The sequence below is a fragment of the Pseudochaenichthys georgianus genome, chromosome 9, assembly GCF_902827115.2.
Source record: "Pseudochaenichthys georgianus chromosome 9, fPseGeo1.2, whole genome shotgun sequence".
NCBI lineage: Eukaryota > Metazoa > Chordata > Actinopteri > Perciformes > Channichthyidae > Pseudochaenichthys > Pseudochaenichthys georgianus.
Window position 1 is genome coordinate 11,623,359 of NC_047511.1, and position 25,271 is coordinate 11,648,629.

General features: G+C 39.6%; 1 protein-coding gene across 1 annotated transcript in view; it reads right to left on the reverse strand.

The window, feature by feature from the left end:
* Positions 1-25,271, reverse strand: part of fras1 (Fraser extracellular matrix complex subunit 1) — a 320,559-nt gene that overhangs the window by 292,602 nt on the left and 2,686 nt on the right. Inside the window, exon 2 of the mRNA XM_034090904.2 lies at positions 17,407-17,438. Coding sequence (XP_033946795.1) covers positions 17,407-17,438 — 32 coding nt within the window. The remainder of the gene's footprint in view (positions 1-17,406; positions 17,439-25,271) is intronic.

The window sequence follows — 25,271 nt, forward strand, 5'->3', positions numbered from 1 at the left end:
ACTCTTATTACTTTCCAACATAAAGTATAACTTTAAGTGTATCTTTTATCCATGTTATCTTGAAATAAAAGCCTCGTGGTCAAATGCACACATTTTTGACAACAACCTTGCAGTGATTTCCAGCAATAGATATGTAATTAAAGTTATCAGCCTGTCAGCCTTCATCATCCTGATGAATCACTTACTTCTAAAGCTAAAACAAATGCACAAGCTTTGATATCCATTATCAAATGACTGAAAGCAGGGGGGTTTGGCGGAGCTCATGAAATGTGAATCTTTGGAGATGCATGGTTCTCACATGACAGCAAGATAACTACAAACCGTTTTAAAAAACTGACTGAGATTGGAAAGCTTTTATTGAAACACTGATAAACCTTGAATACTGCTACAATAGTAAGATTTTGAATGCAGTATTATCACTTGTAGTTACATAATGGGAGTATGGAAATAGTACTTTTACTTAAATAGAGGTTCTTCCTTGGTTACTACCCTCAGTACGGTAAGCTATTAGCTTATTATGTAGGGAAGAGTGATTTCTGACAGTAGATCAAAACAGTCTCAGTGCCAAGTCCATCTCTTTTGAATAAAGCTTTTGGTTTGGAAATATTTGCTTGTTCAAAGAGGGGAAGGAAATGCAAATATCAAGCCACCGTGACCTGCTCAACTCAATACGCTCAATATGCTCGATCCGCGAAAAAAGTTAGTAAAAGGCCAGGAGAGATGAGGTCAAATGTATTCGCCATTCATAAATAAACATGCCACTACCATTTCTAACAAGAGCCAGGGAAATGAAAGGGACAGGCAGGGAGCCAATTGGGGGGATCAGATAATCCCAGCATCCTGTGGGGTCCAACGCAAGTGGCTTTGTTTTCTGCTGAGTGAGGCAGCGGAGCTCAGGTAAGGAGATGAAGTCATCCAACATGCTCCCCCCCGAGGCAACCATCCGTCTCCACCTGTCATCATCTGCTGTATCTTACAATCCACCGAGACCCCTTTCAGTAAAAGTTTAACAGTGCAGGCTAATGAGCACACACGCAAAGATCATCATATTACACTCATAAAGCTGCCACAGATTGAGGCATAATTAACACTTAGCTTTAAATCTCGGAGGGGATTTCGAGCTGCAGCTTTTCCTGTCCTGGATGTACACGCCAATCATACAAGAAGAGGCATGAGATGAGAATTAATGGCTGATATCTATTCATGTTCAGGGACTGACATTTCTACAAAAAGAAGCATCCAATTTGTACCCAATGTAGAAAATCTATTATTTTTCTAAAATTAGGGACAACATTAGTACCTATATGTACTCTGATTGGTTAGCTGGCTGTATTGTGATTGGTCAACCACTTAGAAATGTCCCGCTCCTTAGCATAGCATGTAGAATTTCTTGGAGCTCTAGCCAATATAAGTACAATTGTGACGTAGTGATGTCACAATGTTAAGGAAGTAAACAAAGGAGTCCAATTAGGACGTTTCAGGAAGGTGGGTGGATGAACTTTGCGTGAACTTTGGGATGTTAGCCTTTGCAGACCATTTACATGCACAAAAACCTATATAACAAACTACAGGAAAGGATGTTAAAATAATAGGACCCCTTTATTATAATTTCAGCAATCTTTAAATTATAATACTGACTGTATAATTGAGAGATAAGGGCTAGACGATTTAGGAAATCAAATGTTTTTGACCAAATACCTTGATAAATATGCTATTTTGTGGCTGCTAGCTCTCTCGAACAAGTGAACCATTTAGCTGCCTTATTAGCACATACACTGCAACTGGCAATTAAAGATGATTTTGACCCATTTGTGCAGCGGGTTATCGGTGAAATTAGGCGGCTTGTTACGCACTTCAACCACAGTAGCACCCCTGCATGCAAGACACGTTCCTGTCAGTTAATAGTCGGCTAACGAAGGCCCGCTAACGGTCAGAAAAAAGGGTGAAAAAAACATTGCTACAAGGCCTATTACGACTGAGGTAATATTTGTGTGTTAACTGTTAAATACAAAGAGTTTTTCAGATTTGATTCAGGAACACACACAAAATATACATTACTGTATTCATATCTTTCTTCCAGCTCTACTTTAAAGTGCTTCCAGCTGAAGAGATTCAGATATTCTGTCTTTAACCGCTCTCTCTCTGCCTGCAGTCTGTTTGGTTGCACCTCACTTGACTCATCAATAATCCAGACATACGCAAAGGAGAATGTGGTTGACCAGAGATTGACTTCCTTGTTGGGAAGAAAAAAATTAGCAGTAGGAGTGGGAGGAGGGCCAGATTGAGCAGGAATCACTGCAATCGAGGGAAGCAGAGGAAGAGGAAGAGGTTGTGAGGAGGAAGGAAACGTTATGAATTCATGGAACAACAAAAAAATATATTAAAATGTATACACGAGAGATGGATTTTTCAGGCCTCACAGAAATAAAAAAATATTGTAGAGAATTTGTAAATATCTCCAAAACATAAAAGACCCTTGTGTGCACCCATTCTTCATAGCCATTTAAATTATTTTCGTACAGACAACAAAAGAATACATTTTTGAAGCTGTTCTCCCTGATGATGTTCTCCTTCGTCCTCCTGCTTTCAAGACAAAAACAGGAGGGAAACCCGGGCATGAAGCTGAAAAAAATACGAGCCCTGTGGATGGGAGGTTTGTGATCCGCAGCGTGAGTGAACACGGCCGCCTGAGCCGACAGGGACAAAGACTTGGCTCACTTTAACGCTTCTCTGTTTAAACACTTGTAGCTCCAAGAGCCTGCAGGCACAGACAGAAGAAAAAGTAGAGCAAGAAACAAAAAAACAGAGCTCAGGGCTGCATGCTGGTGTTTACTGATAAGAGGCAAACTGGGCTTGAATGGCGACCCAGGAATTAAACACTCCGAATAAAGTGAGAGACAAAAGGACGACGACCTCCCGGACTGTCAGCGATGAAACTGTCAAAGCCACCGACGGAATGGCCCTGAGGGTCGTGGGGATCAGATGAGGGGGGGAGGGGTTGATGAGAGTTTGTTTGCCCATTAGCCCAGCAGCCGGGTGTTTGCCAAAGGTTGCTCCACTTCACTCTGCCTGTGTGCAGAGAGCTTGGGGGGGGGGGGGGGGGGGGTGTGAGGCTTAGTTCCAGTCGAGGGAACACGGCAAACAATGTCTCAACCCGAGGATCAGGGCCCTCTGAGGGGGTCGTTACGTGAAAGAACACGTTCCGACTGAACACGACTGTTGTGTCGCCTCACGTCTCCTGCGTCTTGGCCAACAGTCGCACTGGAACGCACCGCAAAGACTTCAGACGACGGCCAAGTTGCACGTACGAACTGCGCATGCGTGAGTGGCAATAACTCTCCTTACCAGCAGGCGGCGGTAGTGTGTATTCGTCATTCAAAAGAGGTAACGGCGGCGGAAAGTGTCGGCACGGCCGAAAAGACACGACGGGGCGGGACACACCAATCTGAGTTGGGCGACAGGACGCTCATCGACGGCCAGACATCTATCCACATCTATCGACGCCAAAAATTGGCTTGGTGTGTAAGGACCTTTACTCGTCCAATCCTCAGATTAAAGCTTTAAGAAAAACGAAGCTGGACGTCATAAACACATTCGTTCTGTTTTTCTTGGCTATTTATCCACTGATGCACTTCTCAGACTCACATTAGCACTGACCTAGTAAAGAGCCTCCTCAATCAGTTTAGTGTGACTACTGCACATTCAAAGTCATATAAAATGAAGCGTTATCCAGCAGACACATGCAGTTCAACATAATCCATGAAAACATTGCATTGGCTAATAAAATATGTGTGTGCATGCATTTCTGATGGATAACTATGTAGAATGTTGTGTTTCTATGGTCAGGGTTACACTTAATAGATTCGTAGATGCAATGTAACATTTTGCCTTTTTTCTAAAAGACCTTCAAACATATGGATGTATTACTCAAACTAGATTTTCTGGATGATACTTTATCCTCTCACCTGTGTCTAGCTGGTTAATAAACCATAATCTACTGTATCATTTGCAATTGAAATCCTAAAAAGCCATAAAATGTTGTCCTTGTTGTGTATTTATACCTAAAGAAGCAAAGCCGAATGCACGCTTTTTTAAACAATGCAGTGCGGTGGGTCCAAAAACACAGGACTTTCACCCAGGAGACTGCTGATGGTGTCGCATGTGAAACTAGAATTGATTATACACATGTTCCTTACTTAACATCACTTCAATAATTATTGTAACTGTGTGCAAAACTGCGATCTTCTCCTCAACCTAACCATGTTGTTTTCTGTAAAGAACGATGTTTAATTTGAAAGATTGTATACATGTTACGATCGGAAAATGTGTTGGAGGCAAATGAGGTATAACTTTTTGCAAGCCATCCCACCCGTGTGAGTAAACTGTACGTGACCAGCTTCTCATAAAATCCTTTTCCACCAAAGCAGTTCCAGGGCCGATTGCGCATTTGTAACCAAAAAACTGCTGAGCAAGAACCAAAAACAGAACTCGGGATCTGGGCGGTGGAAAAACAACTGGTTCACAATTTTGAAACAGCTCCGTAACAAAAAGAGCATTGGCACCAAAGTAGAAGAGAACTGGTTTTCGACGGAAAAGCAGGAATAGGTTTAGTTGTCACTACACATTATACTCACACTTGCTCATCATCAGCCCCATGTGACAACCTTAATCTGCAACTACTTTCACTTTTTTTACCTTTTGTTGATTGCTGCACTCGGGACCTAAAAGACGCATTTCACTGAACTGAAGGAAAAATGTGCATTAGAATTGATCTGATTGTTATATTTTCATTCGGTTTACAGATTTTCAGAATTATAACATGAAGAGTCTTACAGAACAAGTCTCAAGGTGTCTTTTAAATCTAATGCTGCATGCAATCTATTCCAACTTCAGTGACAGACATGAAAATAAAATACTTTTTCTCCCTTGAGCAAAAACAAATGGGAAACTGCTGCTCTGGCTCAAAAGTGCGAAAAGGTTCGAGATGCAAGAAGCAGTTTAGCTTTAAAAGCATCTTGAAAAGAGCAGCCAGTGTAGGCACTTCACAGCCTCCAGCCACTTAATAATTCAGATATGGCAGAGCCGCGAATGGCAAGTCCTCAAATGATCTATTTCTGTGTGTCCTGTCCTCTCACTTCATTATGTCGGGAACTTCACACATCACAACAGCAGGGAAAACCTCTCAAAAGAGATGAGTGGAAAAAGGAACAGGAAGTGGTGTGTGTGGCTCGGGGTCATTGGGAGGAATCAGGATTCACAATCTAACAGATAGAAAAGCTTTTATCCCTGACCTGACTATTAATAGCGCCATTGGGTGAAGACGTGACACGAACTTCTTTGCGCGTCTGAAGTTGTTTTTTGATGCTGTGATGTTGAGCACCAAACACAAACAATCTCCAACTGGGTCAAAAGATTAGATTCCGTCAGAACCGAGGCCCATGAATCTGAACCAGTCGTTCAGTGACTCATCATATTATTATGCTGATATTACAATATGGCAAATGGAGCCAACTGCGTCGAAAGCACACTCAGAAGACATGGGTCCAGGAAATATGAAACCGGACAACTTACCAGAGCACAGGTTTTCAGTCATGGGCATAATTAAATTAGTACCCGAAAGAGTGCAGGACTTTTTCTTGCGAAATCGCATATGAAACATAATCTTCTGTTTTCAATGACAAAGTACTTCAGAGATGCAAAAAAAGGAAAACATTTTTTTATTTAAAGTGAGTTTAGATTTATTCATTTCCCCCCTAAACCTAACCCAACATGTTCATCATAAATTGCTCCTAAAATCCAATGAAATGTAATAAACAATTATGTTGAAATATTGCCTAGTCCTGTCTTCTTATTCTAAAGTCTTTCCAGCACATAAGAAGTTAAGGTAACTTTGCTGAAGCCCAATACAATCCACAATAATAGATGGTTGGTAAGAAGTCCAAAAAATTTATTATTTTGCCACACCAAAAAAACAAAAATACTTAATTAAACATTTGGATTCATATTTTACTTTGTTTATAATAAGTATTCATGGCTGGCATGTTCCTTCATTACCATGAAGTCCGACACTGTAGCTATTTTCATGTCTGCCACTTAGAAACCTCCGGAGTATTTCATTCAGTTGGAAAGCCTCCCAAGAGAATGGGACCATTCGACCGCAGCTTTGGTCTTTTGTAGGGGTTTTTTAGGAAGAGAAAAATGTATTCTCTTGAAAAAGTCGAGTTTTACAGGAAACAAGTCATGAAATCTCACCACAATGAAACATTATTTGGCTTGTTACAAGAAACTACACCTTGACTCGAGTAGAGGCTAAATGTCTTGTTCGACTTGATATTCTTTGCAGTGGCCTGAAGTCAGTGTCTACCATTTAGAAAGTTCAGAACGACTTGGTGTGCAGCTGGCGTGTGCTCCCTCCTCGACCGTCAGGTGACCCTACTTGTCCAGGATTTCTATCAGGCTGAAAGAGGAGAATGCTGATAGACTTCCCTGTCTCAAATGACTTAGGATCCTGCTGTCAGACATCTTCCTTCCTGCCTTTACTCTGTCCCTGTCAACCCTCAGGTGATGTTTTCATACCCCTCGGCCTGTTTTCCCCTTCAATGCTTCGTTCTAGTTTCAGAAATGCAGGCTTGAAGTGTTCCTGCGTTACATGTCCCATCCCTCTGGGGGGGGACATGCGGTCTGATTTAGCCTTCCCTCTGATCACATGGGACTCATAGAGCCCAAACAGCGTGAAGCCAGTCAACGGCGACACAGAGGAATTATCACTACAGCTAGAGCACTAATCCACCAAGGAGGCCCTGGAGGAAAAAAGGCAGTTTCCGTTAATATACATATTCTGTCCAACAGCAGTCAGATCCTATTTGTGCTTTTAATATCATACTTCATCACCGAACCCCAACGGGCACAATGTGGGTGGATATGAATACTCGTGGGGATATTACCCCGAGGCACAGAGGAAGTGAGAGATAGGATATTTTAGAATAGCTCACTGTATTTGCCTTCACTGTAATATCAGCTTCTTTTCTTTTCCATTCATCATTGTCAAACTCAAGTTTTGAAGCGTGTTGGGCAGCAGCAATCAGACAGCTGCTGACTGGAAATTGTTCAGCAAAACTATTTCCCAGAGAGATTACCTCTGAAGCTGCACTGAAGGATGGAGGTCCTATGATGAAAAGTGATCAGGGCTGCTCAAAGGAATAAGGAAATGTCAAGTACTACCTCCTAGTCAATACAAGGGTTTGATTGAGCACAACCTTGATCCACTGAAGTGAAATGCAACATTAATGCAGCAGTAATATTATTCAAGAACATAAAAGTAAATCGCTGACAGGGAACATTCTACAAAGAACACCTTTCATACTTGAATATTTTTCCCATTACACTTTTACTTATGTAAAGTTGTAGGAAAGTATTTTTACTGTTTGTATTATTAATTCTACTTAAATAAAAGGATCTGTTTTCTACCAATGATAGCCAAGTGGTTAATTTTTAACCAACGTTCTACATCAGCAGTCCTGGTATTTTAATGCTATTAACTAAACAAGGTTAATAATTAATAAGGTTAATAATTAAATCTGACTAATGCATCTAAACTACTCATGTGGTAAACTTCCAGACTTGAAAACATTGAGGTGTAGGTGGTCATGGTTTAAGGGTAAGGTTGTGCTTGAGTGGAAGCTATTGCTGACTAATTGAAAGAGTTTCTAGTTTCTGCTCAAAGGCTGAGTGACAAGCCGCCAATCATGGAAACACCATTACGGAAAGCAGACAGGGGGAGGGGAAGAGACACGCAACACATTACATTACATGTCATTTGTTAGACGCTTTTATCCAAAGCGACTTACTCACTACTATTCAGTACTGTGGCCAATCCCCACAGGAGCGATTTGGGGTGAAGTGTCTTGCCCAGGGACACAACGACATGCTGACTGCAGTGGGACTCAAACTTGCTATCCCTTGATTCGAAGTCCATCATACTATCCACTGAGCCACAGCCTCCAACACATTTCTTTGGGCAGAGTTGAACGACTAGATTCCCCTTATTTTATGAACAGAACACCACTTAAAAAGGAAGGGATACATGCAGATAAGTCTGTAATGCACCAACTGTAAAGGCCTTGGAGTGACCACAACTACAACTGCGTTTTAAGAACTTCCTAATGATTACAGTGGTTCAAAAACAAAGTTTTCTGGTTTGCCATAATGTAAACACAATCTGTTTAAATGAAGGCATTTCTGTAAAAAGATCCTATCTCAAATGTAAATCGTTTTCACTTAAGAACTGGTTACCTTCAGGTTACAGCTTGTCAATGCTTAACATGGGAGAACAATAACTCGGCACAAAATGGCAAGAGTGGGACGAGACGAGCAGAATTGAGCTGGGACTGGTCAGGACTGGAATAAACCCACTATGACACATGTGATCGTGTGGTTTGGAGATGTACCAACGAAACGTTTCAAATCTGTTCAGGTTAATGCTTTGTCAAATCCCTGGCTCTGCCCTCTTTGTAAAACATTGCCGTTACTGCCCGGACCTCTGTCCCAATAGTGCTATTCTTGAGGTGCCCTACATTTTGATTCCGACATAAATGGCGACTTGCAATGCCAGGAATTCAGGCCTCGAGGGGGGAGGTGATATATTTGGACGTGGTGCTGCATGATGCCAAGCCGTACAGTCCTTTACTGTGCAGCTATACGCTGTAATTCAACAGCATGTCAGGCCTGGCAGCACCCCTGCAATAAGTCATCCATTATTTCAATATGTCAGGATGCATGAGTTCCTGAATTGCAGGAGGATATACAGTAGCAACATTTACTCAAGTATGCAGTGCATTTTGGAGGTATTGGTTCTTTCTCCTTCATCGCTACATTATGGAAGGATACTTTGCAGGTTGTAGTATAGCCGAGATGTGTCTTTGATTGACCAGTAATATAGATCACTATTTTAAGTTCTTGGCCTACTTAAACAATAAATGTTGAAGTATTTTCTGATTCATTTGTTCATTGTGACTTCACAATCTCTTTGGTTGGATGTACAACTTCATGATTCAAATGCAACCAATAACTCGCTCCTTGGCATATTAAACAAGTTCTCAACAAGTCAAATAAGAGTGTCCACAGGAAGTCATGTTTCCATTACTGCTGATCAGAGAAGGAGCGGATAAACACTTCGACTACTGCAGGGTCAGTTGTCCCGAGAATGAATACTAATAGTAGAAGAAGACAAAAGCAAGACAAAAGTGGATGTTAGAGTGGTGCTAACTAAACAATAGGAGAGTGTCTTCCTCCAATGGCAGCTACAGTATGTTTTGTACGGTGTAAGGGTGCGAGCTGACATGCACTGACAGGATTGGGATGTTTTAGGTGACCTGAAGGTGACGTCACATACTGTTTACAACCAGCATTTCAGGCTCCTCTGAGGACAACTCTCTGGATGGGACTGTTCGGATTAATCGGTTACAGGATCTTGGAGACAGCTGACTGATGAATGATTTATTGTGGATGTGGAACATCAGCCGAACACAGTTTCTCCTGGCCTCTTACCACTTGTCAGTGGAAATGTAACCAAAAGATAACAGACTTTCCTCTGTGGGAAAGTATGAGGACTTTCTCCTAAATATCTTACTTAGCGCTAATTGCGATTATTTTTGAATGATATTTCAATTGCCTCATGACTCTCGATTATCTGTACCGAACAAAAATCTACTATTTGTTGGTCGAAATATATCTGCAGCACCACAATACTTTTTCAAAAGTGTATTTTCAAAACATATTTAGCCTTAGACAAAGGAAGACATCTTATAGGAACTTTGCTTCTTTTGAATACGTGGCCCTTCAGCTGAAATGCTCCTCTCGAGCTCTGTTCCTAAATATCTATAGACCACCCAAATACTGTGCAAGCTTTTTTGATGACTTTACTGAACTGCTGTCTATAGTGTGTATGGACTTTGACCGTCTAGTCATTGTTGGTGATTTTAACATCCATGTTGACAACCTCCAGGACAGAGGGGCTAAAGACCTGTTTTGTGTTCTTGATAACTATGGACTGACTCAGCATGTGACGGAGCCCACGCACAATAAGGGGCACACTGTGGACTTAATTATCCTAAACGGTCTGCATATCTCTAAGGTTGAGGTGACTGATGTTGCACTCTCTGATCATTCCTGTTTTCTTTGAGAGCTCTATTTCTGTTCACAAAAATGTTCAAAAAGAGGTAACCACAAAGCGATATTTAACTGAAAAACTAGGGAAATGTTTACTCAGAATTTTTCTTCCACACTTGCCCCCGCTAACATCTCAGTAAATGAACTAGTAGATCATTTTAATTCAAAGATTTAAAATGTTATAGAAGCCATTGCTCCAACTAAGATAAAGGAAGTGACTGGCAAGAAAATATCTCCATGGAGAAAGGCCATGACCGTGAAAACAGAAAAAAGAGTGTTGAAAAGCTGAACGTAGGTGGCGAAAAACAAATCTCCAGGTTCACTTTGAAATCTATAAAGAGAGTCTTGGCCTTTATAATTTGGAATTGAAAAACGCACGACAGTCTTTCTTCTCTGACATCATTAGCAAAAAACAATGCACATGCCTTATTTGCTACTGTCGACAGACTAACTAACCCCCCAGTGTCAATAGCCTCTGAATTTCTATCCACCAGGGTCTGCAATGAATTTGCCTCCTTCTTCACTGACAAAATTCAGAAAATTAGACAAGCAGTCAGTGCCTCTGTATCAGGTACAGCAAATGTCTTGTCCCTATGTCCACCTAAAATCAATTCAGACATCATGACACAATTCCATCAGATTAATTATAAAAACCTAGAGGACATTATACAACTTCTGAAATCCTCCTCCTGCTGCCTTGATATTATTCCAACAGGATTTTTCAAACATGTTTTTCATTGCATGGCCTCAGATCTACTTCACATAGTAAACAAATCTCTTTACTCAGGTGTTTTTCCACAGGCCCTGAAAACTGCAGTCATTAAACCGCTCTTAAAAAAGAATAATCTAGATGCTTCAGTAATGAACAATTACAGGCCCATATCAAACCTCCCATTTCTATGTAAAATCATTGAAAAAGTTGTTTTTCAACAGTTGAATAATTTCTTGCATTTAATTAACTGTTTCGATGTTTTCCAGTCAGGCTTTTGTCCAAACCACAGCACTGAGACTGCTCCTGTAAAGGTCTTCAATGACATCCACTTAAACACAGACAGGGGCAGAACCTCAGTGTTAGTATTATTAGATCTCAGTGCTGCGTTTGACACTGTTGACCACAACATATTACTAGACCGACTAGAAAACTGGGTGGGACTTTCGGCAACAGTTCTAAATTGGTTTGAATCCTACTTAAAGGACAGAAAAAAATGTTGTTTCTATAGGTAAATACACATCGAGTTGACAAATATGGCATGTGGGGTACCTCAAGGCTCCATCTTGGGGCCTCTTCTCCTTAACATCTACATGCTACCACTGGCTCAGATAATGAAAACCAGCAAAATATGTTACCATAGCTATGCAGATGACACATAAATGTACGTAACCATTTCACCAGGAGACTATGCTCCAATTCAAACGCTGAGTAAGTGCATTGAACAAATCAATGACTGGATGTGTCAGAACCTTCTCCAATTAAACAAAGATAAAACTGAGGTAATGGTTTTTGGAGCCAAGGCAGAATGTATAAAAGTTAGCGCTGAGCTTCAGCCTGCAATGTTCAAAACAACAGATAGAGCCAGAAATCTAGGTGTAGTCATGGACTCTGACCTGAGTTTCAACAGTCACATTAAAACAGTTACTAAATCAGCCTACTATCACCTAAAGAATATATCTAGGATTAAAAGACTAATGTCACAGCAGGATTTGGAAAAACGTGTCCATGCTTTTATCTTCAGTAGACTGGACTACTGTAATGGTGTCTTTACAGGTCTCACTTACACATCTATTAGAAAGCTGCAGCTAATTCAGAACGCTGCTGCTCGAGTCCTCACAAACACTAAGAAAGTGGATCACATCACTCCAGTTATGAAGTCTTTACACTAGCTTCCTGTGTGTCAAAGAATTGATTTCAAAATATTGCTGCTGGTTTATAAAGCTTTGAATGGTTTAGGCCCAAAATACATTTCTGACCTACTGCTAAATTATGAACCATCCAGAACTCTCAGGTCCACTGGGACTGGTCTGCTTTCTGTCCCCAGAGTCAGAACTAAACATGGAGAAGCAGTATTCAGTTATTATGCTCCAAATATCTGGAACAAATTCCCAGAAACCTGCCGGTCCGCCGCAACTTTTAAATCCAGGCTACAGACTTTTCTTTTTGTCGCTGCTTTTACTTGAACTATTCATATCTTAAACTGCACTGTAACTTGTATCCATGTATTTTTTCTTTTAATGTTTATTTTATTATCTTTGCTTTTTAATGACTGTTTTTAAATGCCATTTCCTTAATGTCATTCATTTTTGTAAAGCACTTTGAATTTCCTTGTGTTGAAAGGTGATTTGTGCATTCCTAGTCTCAAAAGCATCTCATACATGTTGTTCACACTATTGCTTTTCACAATATAGGGTTTTTAAAGAGCAAAATAACTTTGAAAATCCATAAAATGAAAGCATCTGTTTGTACTGTAGATGGGTTCAGGGTGGTGCCTCCATCATAAACTATGCAAAGTGTTCATTTTTAAATATTTGTGTCAGATTGGATGTAGTTTGACTTTCTATAGAGGGTTTGCAACGCTAATTGTTTGTCGAAAATTATGTACCTGCTGACCAGAAATACTTTTGGTAAATCAGAAATGTTGGTATCCCTGATTCAATTTCCAAAATGGCTAGTGTCGAAACATTAATCATAAACTTTGCTGCTTAACCTGTTAAGCCCTGAGCCTGTTTTTCAGGTCTCAGGCTCGAAAATGACATTCCCAGAACAATTGACTATATCTTCACTTCTAAAAGGGGTAAAATAATAATCTTTTTCTCAAAGCAATGATAAACCTGTGAGTTGGATGTAGAAAAGTAAAAATCAATATAGATTTTTTTATTTTAAAGTAAATTCAGATTGAACATATTAAAAAAAAAAAAATTATAGTGTCAATCCAAAAAAACAAACATTACTTATAGTGAAAACCACCCTTGAATGATGGGATAGTAGACTAAAAGCTTTAGGAATCCAAACTATAAAATATAATAAGTACCCTGTATCTAAAGAGATTTAGAAAAAAAAAAACACTTCTGGGGTCATTTGGGTGCATTTTCCATATCTCTGGAACCCATCGGTCGATTTTGATGATTGACATCTCTTTTTAACCGTTAGAGCCAATAGAATAGAGGGGAAGTTCCTAAAATCCATCCAAACATTACCCATTGGTGAATGAGTGATGCGTAGCCAGAATGCCGAAAACCGGAAGCTGTCATACACTCTCGTAGCAGCTAATATGAAATCTCCGTTATTGACATAAATATGAAGATGGATTATCAGTAACTAGGGATGCATATCGTTGACTTTTTTACAATACCGATACCGATACCACTGAACGATACCGATACTCAACCGATACATATCGTGATACTTTGAAAATGTATCATCCCACAATTACTCCCATGAAATGCTTTACGATATAGTTAACATGTCAAATGAATATTAAATTCAATTGTGGGACTTCTTGGACCTTTTAGTACTGAACAAACAATGAAAAATACATAAAAAATATGAAGAAAACCGATTATGGAATATCTTTTATAACATCAGGTGAATAGCACATCTTGTCAATGCAAACAGACAGTTATAGCACCGTTATAATTAATGTTAAACCTGAGATTCGACTAGAGAACAAATACATAATAGAATAATGGTCATGAGATCTCGGCATTGCACAAACAAACAAATCTCATCTTTAAAATCAACATTTACCTTCACTGGTGAGAGAAAACAAATCCCATCACTGTTCATTTGTGGGACTTTTGCCTTTCTAGTATTGAACAAACAATGAAAAATACATAAAATATGAAGAAAAATGATTATGCAATCTAATTTATAACACCCGCCATCACGGGCCACGGACTCACTTTTAAAATTAATTTAAAAAAAATCAAAACTTTTTTTTTTTTTTTTTTTAAAGTATCGAAACCGGATCTGATTTCGGTACGGTATACCGTAGCCACCAGTAACCGGTATTTCGGTAATACCGGATACCGGTATGCATCCCTATCAGTAACCATGTCAAAGTAACACAGGCACATTGGATTAACCTATGGATTAACCTTCAGCAGCGTCTTAATGCCATTGAACACAACTTTTGGGTAATCAAAAAGGCAAAGGTAAGACAATGTCCCGTTTTTGCTCCTTAAAGCTACGTCGTGTGAATGTCTGGGTTTGCTTCCCCTGCCGCGAGTTATGATCACTCAGGGGTGATACTAATACCCCTAGAATCTGTGGAATCTCAGCTTGCTAGCTAATATCTTGTTTGTGCATATCCGATAAGTAATAAAGTATTTATACCGGGAGTTCTGTGCTAAGTGCGTTAGCATTCTTTCGCTCAGGGCTCATTTAGACGCTTCTTGTGAGACTTGTGTTTTGTTTCGGTAAAAATGGTTCACATCGTCAGTTAGCTGAGTTTCTTCCCGTTAAAGGTGGGGTAGGTACATTTGAGAAACCAGCTCGAGATCGCTAGAATTTGAAAATACACAACCGGAGAAAATCTGCCACTTCCTTATAGAGCCCCTCCTCCAACACACACGAACGCGCACATGACCAATGAGGGCACGAGATAAGTTTGTGCCCCGATGGAAGGCTGACAGGCAGGTAGGCCATTGTACTTTTTACAGTATTACGGCTTCTACAGATGACATTTTTGTATGGATTTTTTGTCAAAGCACTTAAGATATTCATTGCTATCGGGATGTTAAGAGCATTCCATGGAATATAACAACAAGTGTATCTCGAGCCGGTTTCTGAAACGTACCTACCCCACCTTTAAGTGGGTATGACACATTAATAGGTTTTTAAATGTTAAGAAGCCCTGAGACACAGTTTTGTGAAAAGAAAACCCGCAGCTTAACAGGTTAATATAATTAAAGAATGTTGTTGTGATGTTAGTTTAATATTTAACTCTGCCGCAAATTGGATGGACCATATTGTCCACATCTTCAACCATCATCGAGTCCTTAGTTATTTTTCGTAAGTAGGTAAATCCACATAAACATGCGGCTGGTCAGTAATCAGCTTTCACTTAAACCTCATATACTGTAGAGAGCATGGCTGTAATAGTGATAAAGACCTGTTTCTTTCCCTGTCTGGAGTCTTTGTAATGCACATTTTTACATGTAAAATGAGATTAGATCAATGTTTACCTACAAACAAGGCACAGGAAATGAACATTCTCCAGGATAAATCTATCTGGGGATATCGAATTTCTCTAATCCAGTGTTACAGAAGCCCGCTTTATGTTAAAATGAAATTTAAAAAATCTGCTTACTGGGATAATCACACTGTAACCTGGTTCCTGAAGTACACGTTAACATTGACTCGGCAAACATTTTAAAATCGCTGCAGAAACCTTAGAAAATGATATGAAAACGATGTCTTAATGCCCCATTATACTGTGTATAACATGTGTTTCAATATAGCTTTCATCTGACATATATAATTGTGCCATTATGCCTTTTTTTTAAATCAAGCTGTGAAGTATGACCATGGTGACCTTTGAACGCGAGTTATTATTGAGCATAAATCAAGCTCAACACCATAACTAATGAAATAAAGAAATGAAGGTCTGGAAAAAGAAGAAAGAGGACACTGATCATGTGTGACAAGGCTGTTTTGCTCCTTTGATTATTTTCACCACACAGAGGGGGCCTGAGGGCTTCTGCACTTTAATCTGTTTCCTTATTTTCCATTTGTTCCTCTCTGCCCACCAATCCAGGTGTTGGGAGGGAGCTCTTCACTTTGAACTCCCAGAAGGGCCTTTTCCCGACTTTGTTCCAACATGCTGGGACGTCCCACCTGTCTCCCTTTTTTCCCACAAAACCCTCCACCTCGTGCTTTCCCTTCTCATACCTACACCACCACACTCTTCCCTCCTAAAACACTGATGCACCACATTTGTCTCCACATCCTCGTCCTTACAATTACTTCCCTTCAAAGCCAGGGGGGCAGGATGTGTTCTCATGCATTTACAGGATTGAACATAGTTGCAGGTATGTTACTGCTCAACGTGTTAAGCTTTACTGTAATTACGCTGATAACACAGCAGGAACGAAGCAGGAGTTCATCATTATTTTGCACGGGAACTAAAAACTTCTACCGCTGAGAACCATGTTTAAGACTTTTTAGTAGAGATTACCAGTTGTTTCAAGACATAGGTGGTGTTTTTCTAAAGTGCACAGCAGGAGATTTCATTCATTTTTTACCTGTTTTCAACCAACAAGAGGAGACAGAGTTATCTCATGGCGAAATCACCTTAAAGTATAACCTGTGCTGGCATTGAAAGTCCTAAACTGCTCATTGTTTTATCACTTAGGGCAGGAAAGACCCTTTACTCAATGCTGGCATTAAGAAAGGATCTTGACAACTAGCTCGATAAAGAAAGGTTTGTAAAGCAGTTTGTAATGAACAGGCAGTTAATGGCAAATAAAAGCTGCAATGTTAAAGGTTTTATTAGATACTGGTTTGCTTTGATTCTGTCTATGTTTTGCATATATTTTCATTACAAATGCGTAAGTACCTCTGTCATACTCATAATTCAAGTGGAAATGTTGAAAAGTATGACGGAGGGAAAGCCTTGGAAGCCTGCGCAGGTGAACAAAGCGACATCTCATCTGTCAGAGCCTCGAGCCAGACCCAACCCTTGAAACATTCAAATAATTTGCAGGCCAGGATGCGAGGACCCTGCAGCTGGATTTTAAGATTATTCAAACAAAAGCCTCACTCAGAACAAAAACCCTGAATGTTCGCCAATCCCCAGCAGAGCTTGGGAATAAAGCTCATCCAAAACTTATTTCAAACTTTGCAAAGAACCTAACCTTCAATCGAACAGAGCAGCGGGGGCCGATGCTCTTCTTTTAACAGGCGGGCTAAAAGATGCTCTCTCTCACCGCCATTATCATCCACAAAGTCAGTATGAGGCATGCATTATAGATGAGACACATCTTCTCGGCTACATCTCCGACCACTGAGGATACTCAGCAATCTCTACTGATAATATACACGCTTTTTACAATTGCACATACACACAGCCTTAACCGTCAGTCATGCTAACCGGGTGTTGTCCGCTTTGAATAATGCATGAGCAAATACACATTAGACTTCACGGACGGATCCAAGATCCTAATTGTTAGAGCGCACAGGGAGGAAATCTTAAACAGTTATACAGGAGGTAAAATAGGACAAGACAGGGTGGTTTCACCTACCGCGTACAGCGATCCCTCGTAGATACAAGCTCCTAGGATGACAGACAGAGGGGAGGGAGAGAGAAAATCATTAGCATTAGAGTCCACACATGTTCACACTTTTCCAAATATCAGGTAATTGTATTTTTTTATTGTTAGGGATTATGTAAACATGTAAACCTGTAAAGCTGTTATGGCATGTGTATCGCTGCATACTTTAAAAAAAACTGTTCAATACATCTCTGTAACACTGATTCTGAAACCCTACAGGAGAACAATCCAAGGACAAATATTTAAAATCTCCTCGACTTTATAAAAGCCATGAAATGCCAAAACTTTAAAGTTCACATGTTGCAGGAATTCTGATTTGACTGACACGCAACCACAAATTTACATTGAAGTTTGAGATATTGAATCGAAAATGTATTTTTTTGCCAAGAAGCATTCCTCTCTCGGTTATATATTTGCAGTTATAGATTAACAATAGGAAACTTGTCATGAGTACAGACCTGATTGTCAGCACTCATTCAACAATCATTGAAAACTATCAACTCAGTTTCGTTCTTAGTATCAAAGTTCATGCAGCATAATTTCAAAACTTTTAATAACAAAAATACTAGGACTCGCTTTTTTTGTTCTGAAACTGTATGAAATAAATCACATGCGTGAGTTTGCATAGTTTTCAGAGCAAATATTATTTAGGGTTTTCCGACAGGTAAATACTCAAACAAAAAACGGGTTGAACAATAAAAACAAATCCCGCTGAACCCACGCCAACACCGCTTTTCAAAGCTAAAGCTAGCGGGAAGAGTAGGCTAACACAAATTTTAGAAACCTTTGCTAATCGTCATTAAACACTGAACTGCCTCCCTAACTACTACTTATTAAGGCTATTCCATCACAAAACATCAAAAAAGCAAGCACATTTAAAGAAACCAGGTAACTAGTATGATAATCCCTATTTAGCTAGCAAATAGCATGTTGCACAAACAGGCAAGAGAAATGTTGAAACAAACACATTTATTTTAACAAGCAAAGGTTACTCAACTTCACAGTAAGGACAAACACACACACTCAACATTGCCTGCTAAAACTATCGAGCAGAATTTGGAGAAAAGTCCCTATAGTTAAAGCAGGGCTGTCAACACTCACGCATTGCATGAGAGTCACGCAATTAGCCCATATCTCACGCACTCACGCCACACTTGCCTTTCCTCACGCTAAGTTTTCGTCCAAAATAAATGTATATTATAAATATAAAAATAAAGTGAAGGAACAGCAAACCGAGCGGTCTACGAAATGAAACGGTCTTCCGGCTTAGTTCAGTAAAGTTGGATTTCACAGATCAATAAATCATGAACAAAACGTTATTCAGATACAAACGACGTCTCCTAAGTACCGTGGTAAGGTTGACAACGAACTACAATCACATTTTGATTTAAAAAAAAGCCAATACACGCCGTCCTCCGAGCTGGACACATTGGTCTCTCCGCAGCCAGAGAAGAAACGAGTGCTCAGGGACCGTCTGCAAAGTGCAACTCCGAAAAAAGAGAATACAATAATATTCAATCACTATTATACAGTATATTACTACCAAACTCACTACACACATCAATAGTCTCCTGTGTGTCATACTAGCAAGGAATTTGGAAGAATATGCTTTTGAATATTTATAATGTAAAATCTTCAATAAATGTGGCATCATCTTAAATAACTTTACTATTATAGTATACAGTATATTTCCACCAAACTCACTCTTTGCATTGTTGTTGTTAGCATCTGGTTAGCTAGCTGCGCTAACGGATATTAGGGAGAGCTCTGTCCTGTCAGACTGAGAGAGATAACTACAGCTCAGTGAGGTAAGGGAGTGTTTAGATAGTTAACTTTAGTCTAGTTATCTCAGTGGGTCTCAAACAGTTTGGTCACAAATTATGAGAATAAATGAAAAATAGTTATGAAATACTATATGACAGTAAAACAAGAATAATACAGTTTAAAAGGTGAGTGATTTGGAAAATATCCAAAAAGAAAATCTGTGTGCAGTTCTGTTTCAAATGGGTGTTGAGAGATGTATCCATAAATTCATTTTTGCTCCCAAAGTGCAGCAGATTGATGCATTTAACTTCAATATTTAAAAAAATAAAAGATTATCGAGCCTTCATTGTAAGAGTCATACACACTGTGTATGTGCGTATTGTAAGGAAATATTTGTATGCAGTGTGCGAAAAAGTACACGTCCCACCGTCCGGGACGTGTTATTTACAATATCGGACAAGTAGATCTTTCAATTGACTTGTCCGGCGGACAAGTGACGTTTTTCGCCCCGATTTATTGACAAATTATTGATACATTCAGTTTACAAAAGGCAGAACTCATTCGCAAATTGTCCGTGTCCGCCATTGTTCGTTTAGAAATGTTAGTTTCGGTTCTGCTTGTCGATTCCTAAGGAAATGCATCTCGCCGCTTTCTGTACAGTTAGACAGGGGCGGGGCGGGAAGTGTAGCACCGTGGCAGGGTTGGGAAGCAAAACTCGGTTCCGAGTAGGAACAAATAACAATTGTCCGGTACCGGGATTAATAAGAGTTGTGAGGACAGGAGGCCGAGCCCCGCGGACTGCAGCTCTCTCTCTATGCTCCGTATCAGCTGATCGCTGCATGGTGCAGCTCAGCGTCTCTCTCTCTCTCTCTCTCTCTCTCTCTCTTTCTACACACAGCGGATCTGCTGCCCGTTAACAGCCTCATCTTTGTCAAACTTTCTTATGTTCTCTCTCTAACACGTAATGAAGGTTATTAAGCGTTTTAGCTCCTGTGTTGTTAATATTGACCACCATTTCCTTTATGAAGTGAAGCAGCCTCCCTGTCTGTGTCCTCGCGCTGTCCTCACATCCCCGGACCCCCAGGCTCGGAGGAGCACAGGGATGTCAGTATTGTTTATGAAGCAGGGTATAGAAAGTACATTATTGAAATGCTATTTATACTATTTATTAACTTTTACAAACAGTGAGTAGCTGGGCAGCTGCAGCATGTGTATTGCAGGACATGTGTAAGCGTGCAAGTGTCTTTGAGTTGTAGAAAAGCACTAGGCCTATAGGCTATAAATATAATAATAATAATAATAACTTTATTTGTATAGCACCTTTCATACAGGGGATTGTAGTTCAAAGTGCTTTACATCAGTAAAAAATAAGACATAACATCTGTGTAAAACAAGCAGCAAGAGCAAAGCATAAAGTGGGATAAAATAATTAAAAATAAAAACATGGGGAATAAAACATAGAGAAATAGTGCAATGTCAATCACAGAGAATAGTGCAGTATAATAGTGTAAAATCAGTAAAATGCTTTGGTAAAGAGATAGGTTTTAAGCTGCCTTTTAAAAATGCCTAATGTATTGGCTTCCCTAATATTGTTGGGTAACATGTTCCACAGTTTTGGGGCGTAGTTTACAAAGGCTGCATCACCGATCTTCTTTTATGACTCTTTCTGGTGACCTCTAATAGACCTGCATCTGATGATCGCAGTGTTCTGGCAGGTGTGTAGTTCATTAGAGAGTCAGCAATGTAGCTGGGTCCTTGTCCATTTTTAGAGCTTTGTATGTGAGGAGAAGCACCTTCAAATCAATTCTAAAAGTTACAGGAAGCCAGTGTAGAGTAGCTAAGACAGGACTAACGTGTTCCCTCCTTTTGGTATTCGTAAGTAGTCTAGCTGCAGAGTTTTGAATGAGCTGGAGTCTTTGTACATTCTCAAACTGCACCACTTAGAACTAACTAAACAATGCAGAGATTATTTTTATATAATTGTATTCAATAACCGTAAGAAATTCAACAGTATGAAGTGATTTGTAAATAGGAATACAGATTTGACTTAATGTTTTCATAAATATATTTTTCTCCCAGTTTGTCATGGGACTGATTTACCCTCTCCAAGAACCGGAATCGAGAACCGAAAATAACCAGAATCGAAAAGCAGAACCGGAATCGTTAAAATCCAAACGATACCCAACCCTATGTGTGATGCAGTAAAATGTTACCGCTCACTTACGTTAGCGGTGTTGTAAAAACTGTGGGAAAATGTAAAAAATACGATGAGGAAGAAGATTCCAGTGGCCCCAATTTTTGTCAATTCTGGACAAGTGAAAAATGTATTCGGACAAGTAAATTGCCAAACTCACTTGTCCATGGACAAGTACTTTCTAAAAACTTTTGCTCACACTGGTATGTATTCATGCAAACTGTGAAGAAGCTTGAAAATGATTTGTGTAGAAAACTGGGCTGGTTTTGGGCCTGCTAACATGTGGTTTTTTGAGGACAAAGGAAGAGGGGGAAGGTCAGGAGTTAACATACAGTCATCCCTGATGTGGGGTGTTGATGATAATTTGGGCAGCCAATCACTGGTCTGGAAGGGAGGCGCAGATAACTCCTCCGGTCAGCGAGGTATTTAGACAGGAACCCCGTTGTGTGCTCGCCCTCTTTCTCCTCTGGCTGGCTGGCTGGCTGGCTGGCTGGCTGGCTGGCTGGCTGGCTGGCTGGCTGGCTGGCTGGCTGGCTGGCTGGCTGGCTGGCTGGCTGGCTGGCTGGCTGGCTGGCTCACGTGAGTATCAGGTAAATGTGGGATCCCACAGAACTGTATGTAATTTGTACTGTATTGATTGTACTTGATTGTATTGCATTGTATATTACCATTAAAGTGGATTATTGTTTAACGGTTAAGTGTATGCTCTGGATTCCCTTCATGTAAGATAACAGCTATGTTTAGGGACGCGGGGCGATTTGGAAATGCGGCCAAGTTATCATTTAAATCTCCTAACAGTATTCCACTGTAGCGCCTGGTACATTAATGGGAAACCCTAGTTTGTACATGTTCAATACATTTGTAACACTGTACACATGAACGTTTCTTTTTTCGGTTCACCAAAAATAAAATCTCACTCCAAGCTGAACTCAAATGTTGGCAGCCCTGGTTAAAGTGCTAACTAGCATTAAAGGTGGGGTATGCAATTTTGGAGAAACCAGCTCGAGTGCGCTAGAATAAAATTACATACCCCACCTTTAAGCTAATGCTAGCTAAAATATCTTTGGCAAATGTTACCACAAAACTACCAGTAAATACTCGTCTTCATAATTTCTCAAAAAAACACTCAAACTCTACCCTTTACCTGATACTGTACACCTAATGTTATGATTTCAAATTAGAATTTAGTAACAGTATTTTAGTTTGGTCTGTGAACTCCTAAATTGAGCATTTACCCAGATGTATAATTAAGTGCATCATGAACAGTGGCCTTTTAGAACATATCCAACCAGAAAATATGTGACCTTTACAGTGAAATGACAGAGTGCTGATGATTATCTCAGCTAAATTTGAAGGCTAAATTTTACGGACATAGGGACACGCGCCTGAGAATCAGCCTGAGGTCTGGGTCTCACAAAGCTAGACTGAAGAAACCTGAGGGGGAAAAGTACAGCTAGCACAATGGAGGTAAATATTTAATGTTTCAGATCCACAAAACATGAGTACAGTTTTACAGCGAGTCTGTTTGTAATGCTGCGGCTTCATGTTGTCATCTCTTTATCTCCTAAATGCAAATTATAATCTGATTTATAAATCAGCTGTTAGAAGATTCACAGTAGTGAAAGCTGTTGTCAAAAGCCAATTAACACTTTTAAGCGGCTTTAAGTTAGCGTGACATGAGTGATGAGCAACTGTAATTCAATTTGCAGTTTTAAAAAGATAATTATTAATTATAATAAGTAATATTCAGAATTTACTTCTGCAAGTACACAAGTAGGGATTCCTGGCACAAAATACCTACTTCCAAGGTGCATGGAAATACTTGGCAATACAAATAAAACAACTTAATTGTGAGTCTTGGCGTCAAAATAAATCATTTTTATACTACAATTGATTCACTTCTATACATACTGTAGTTTAAAAGTACAACATCTTTGTCTAACTTAACATATATTTCAATTATTAGACACTTACGGTACTCCAAAAGAAGCCACATACAGTGTTGCAATTCAAGTCTTCGGTTTTATGAAACCATCACCAAGAATTCAAAATGATAGCTTGAAACTGCAACATAACTCAGTCCATTTTGGAGTGACTATTCACATCTTTCATGTTTTGGTTCTGACATAGACTGAAGAGAAGAACTTTAATTTTAGAGTTGTTCCCCTCAGACTTCCAAGAAATAGGCAGAGGTGGGGACTCGAGTCACATGACTTGACTCGAGTCCGACTCGAGTCGCATATTTTTGGACTTGAGACTTGCTTGACTAACATTGATAAAAGACTTGACTTTGACTTGGTATTCATGACTTGAGACTTGACTTAAGCTTGAGACTGATGACTTGAAAGGACTTGACTTTTTTTAATTAAATATTTGCGTTTGTTTTTGTATTGAGATGTTACGTTTCGTTTTTTCGAAATGTGATTGGGTGGTTGTAGGGCCAGGCGCGCAAACCTGGCAACCCACTAGTAGGCAGGAGTGTCAGTTAACATGGCAGCGGCTAGCGTTACTCCAAAAATAGTCTAGTTTGGATTCAAGGATTATGTTGTCGATGACGGTAATAAGAAGAGAACAGCGGTATGCAGGGTCTGCAGCATAAAGATCGGTGACACGACCACCACAACATGCAACTTCATTCGTCACTACAAAAAAACCCACAGAGAAAGGTAGGCTATGTGCACGTGTTGTGTAGAAAGCTAACGTTAAGTTTAAGCTATGTTAGACTTGGTTTCAAATCGATTAAGCATTGCAAAGAGAAGACAAAACGGTAAATGACCACTAGAACCTCCAAGGGATTAATTTTGTCTAACCCTGATACTGACGGGCTGTCAGGAGAGAGAGGGAGAGAGAGAGAGAGAGAGAGAGAGAGAGAGAGAGAGAGATGCCTTGTTTATTTCCCGTGTTATCATCAGAAGTTACTGTAAACTGTTGAATAATGTAGTTCATCTACTTTTAGTAGTTTGTTTAAATGTTTTAATTATGTTGTTTTTGTTTGTAGAAGTGCATCATTCCTTGATTTATTGTAAAAATGAATTTGAACTTTTTGATCTGTTATGATGATAAACTGAAGCAATTTCAAAATGAACCCAATTAAGTGAGTTTTGAATCGTCCTACTTAGTTTATAAGGAAATGATGAAGAGGAACAAATTAAATGATTTGAAAGTGATATCTATGTAGGTGCTGACGCTGTTGGCGGTTCTAGTGTTAACAGAAATGTAAATTAAATATGTGTAATGGCAAATGCCATATATAATTTTCTTACCTGGAATTCTGCCTTTTTGAACAGACTTTTTGAGTCCTCGCTATAGTCTGCAGTTCTAGGGTTAATATTGATCTAATATGATGGTCATTGGTCTAAATTAGATTTCAAATGATTAGCTGTGTATGTAATGAAGATCATAGTGTGGGTTGAATCCATTTTCATAACCACTGTCTTTTAACTGATTTAAATGTGGAAACTGGGCGTATTATTCATCAGACTTTTGTATGACTTGACTTGACTTGCTTGACTCACCACAGTGACTTGGGACTTGCTTGATACTTGTAGGTCAAGACTTGAGACTTGCTCATGACTTGCACATGTAGGACTTACTCCCACCTCTGGAAATAGGCATCAAACAACACCAAAAACATGAGTCATTCTATAGGGGTGCACATATTTGACAATATTATTTATATTGGGAAAAACTCTATACTCTTTCGAGAAACTTTCTTTTTTTAGCAAACACCAAATTTAAACCCAACAACACAGAACTGCTGCCTGACTCCAACTCACAGTAAGCACTCTTTCATTTAAAAAAAATACTAGGATATTTTCCTCTCTCGCATCATACAGGGTACATTTAACTGCTTATGATGCTGGGGAAGTGGCACCTT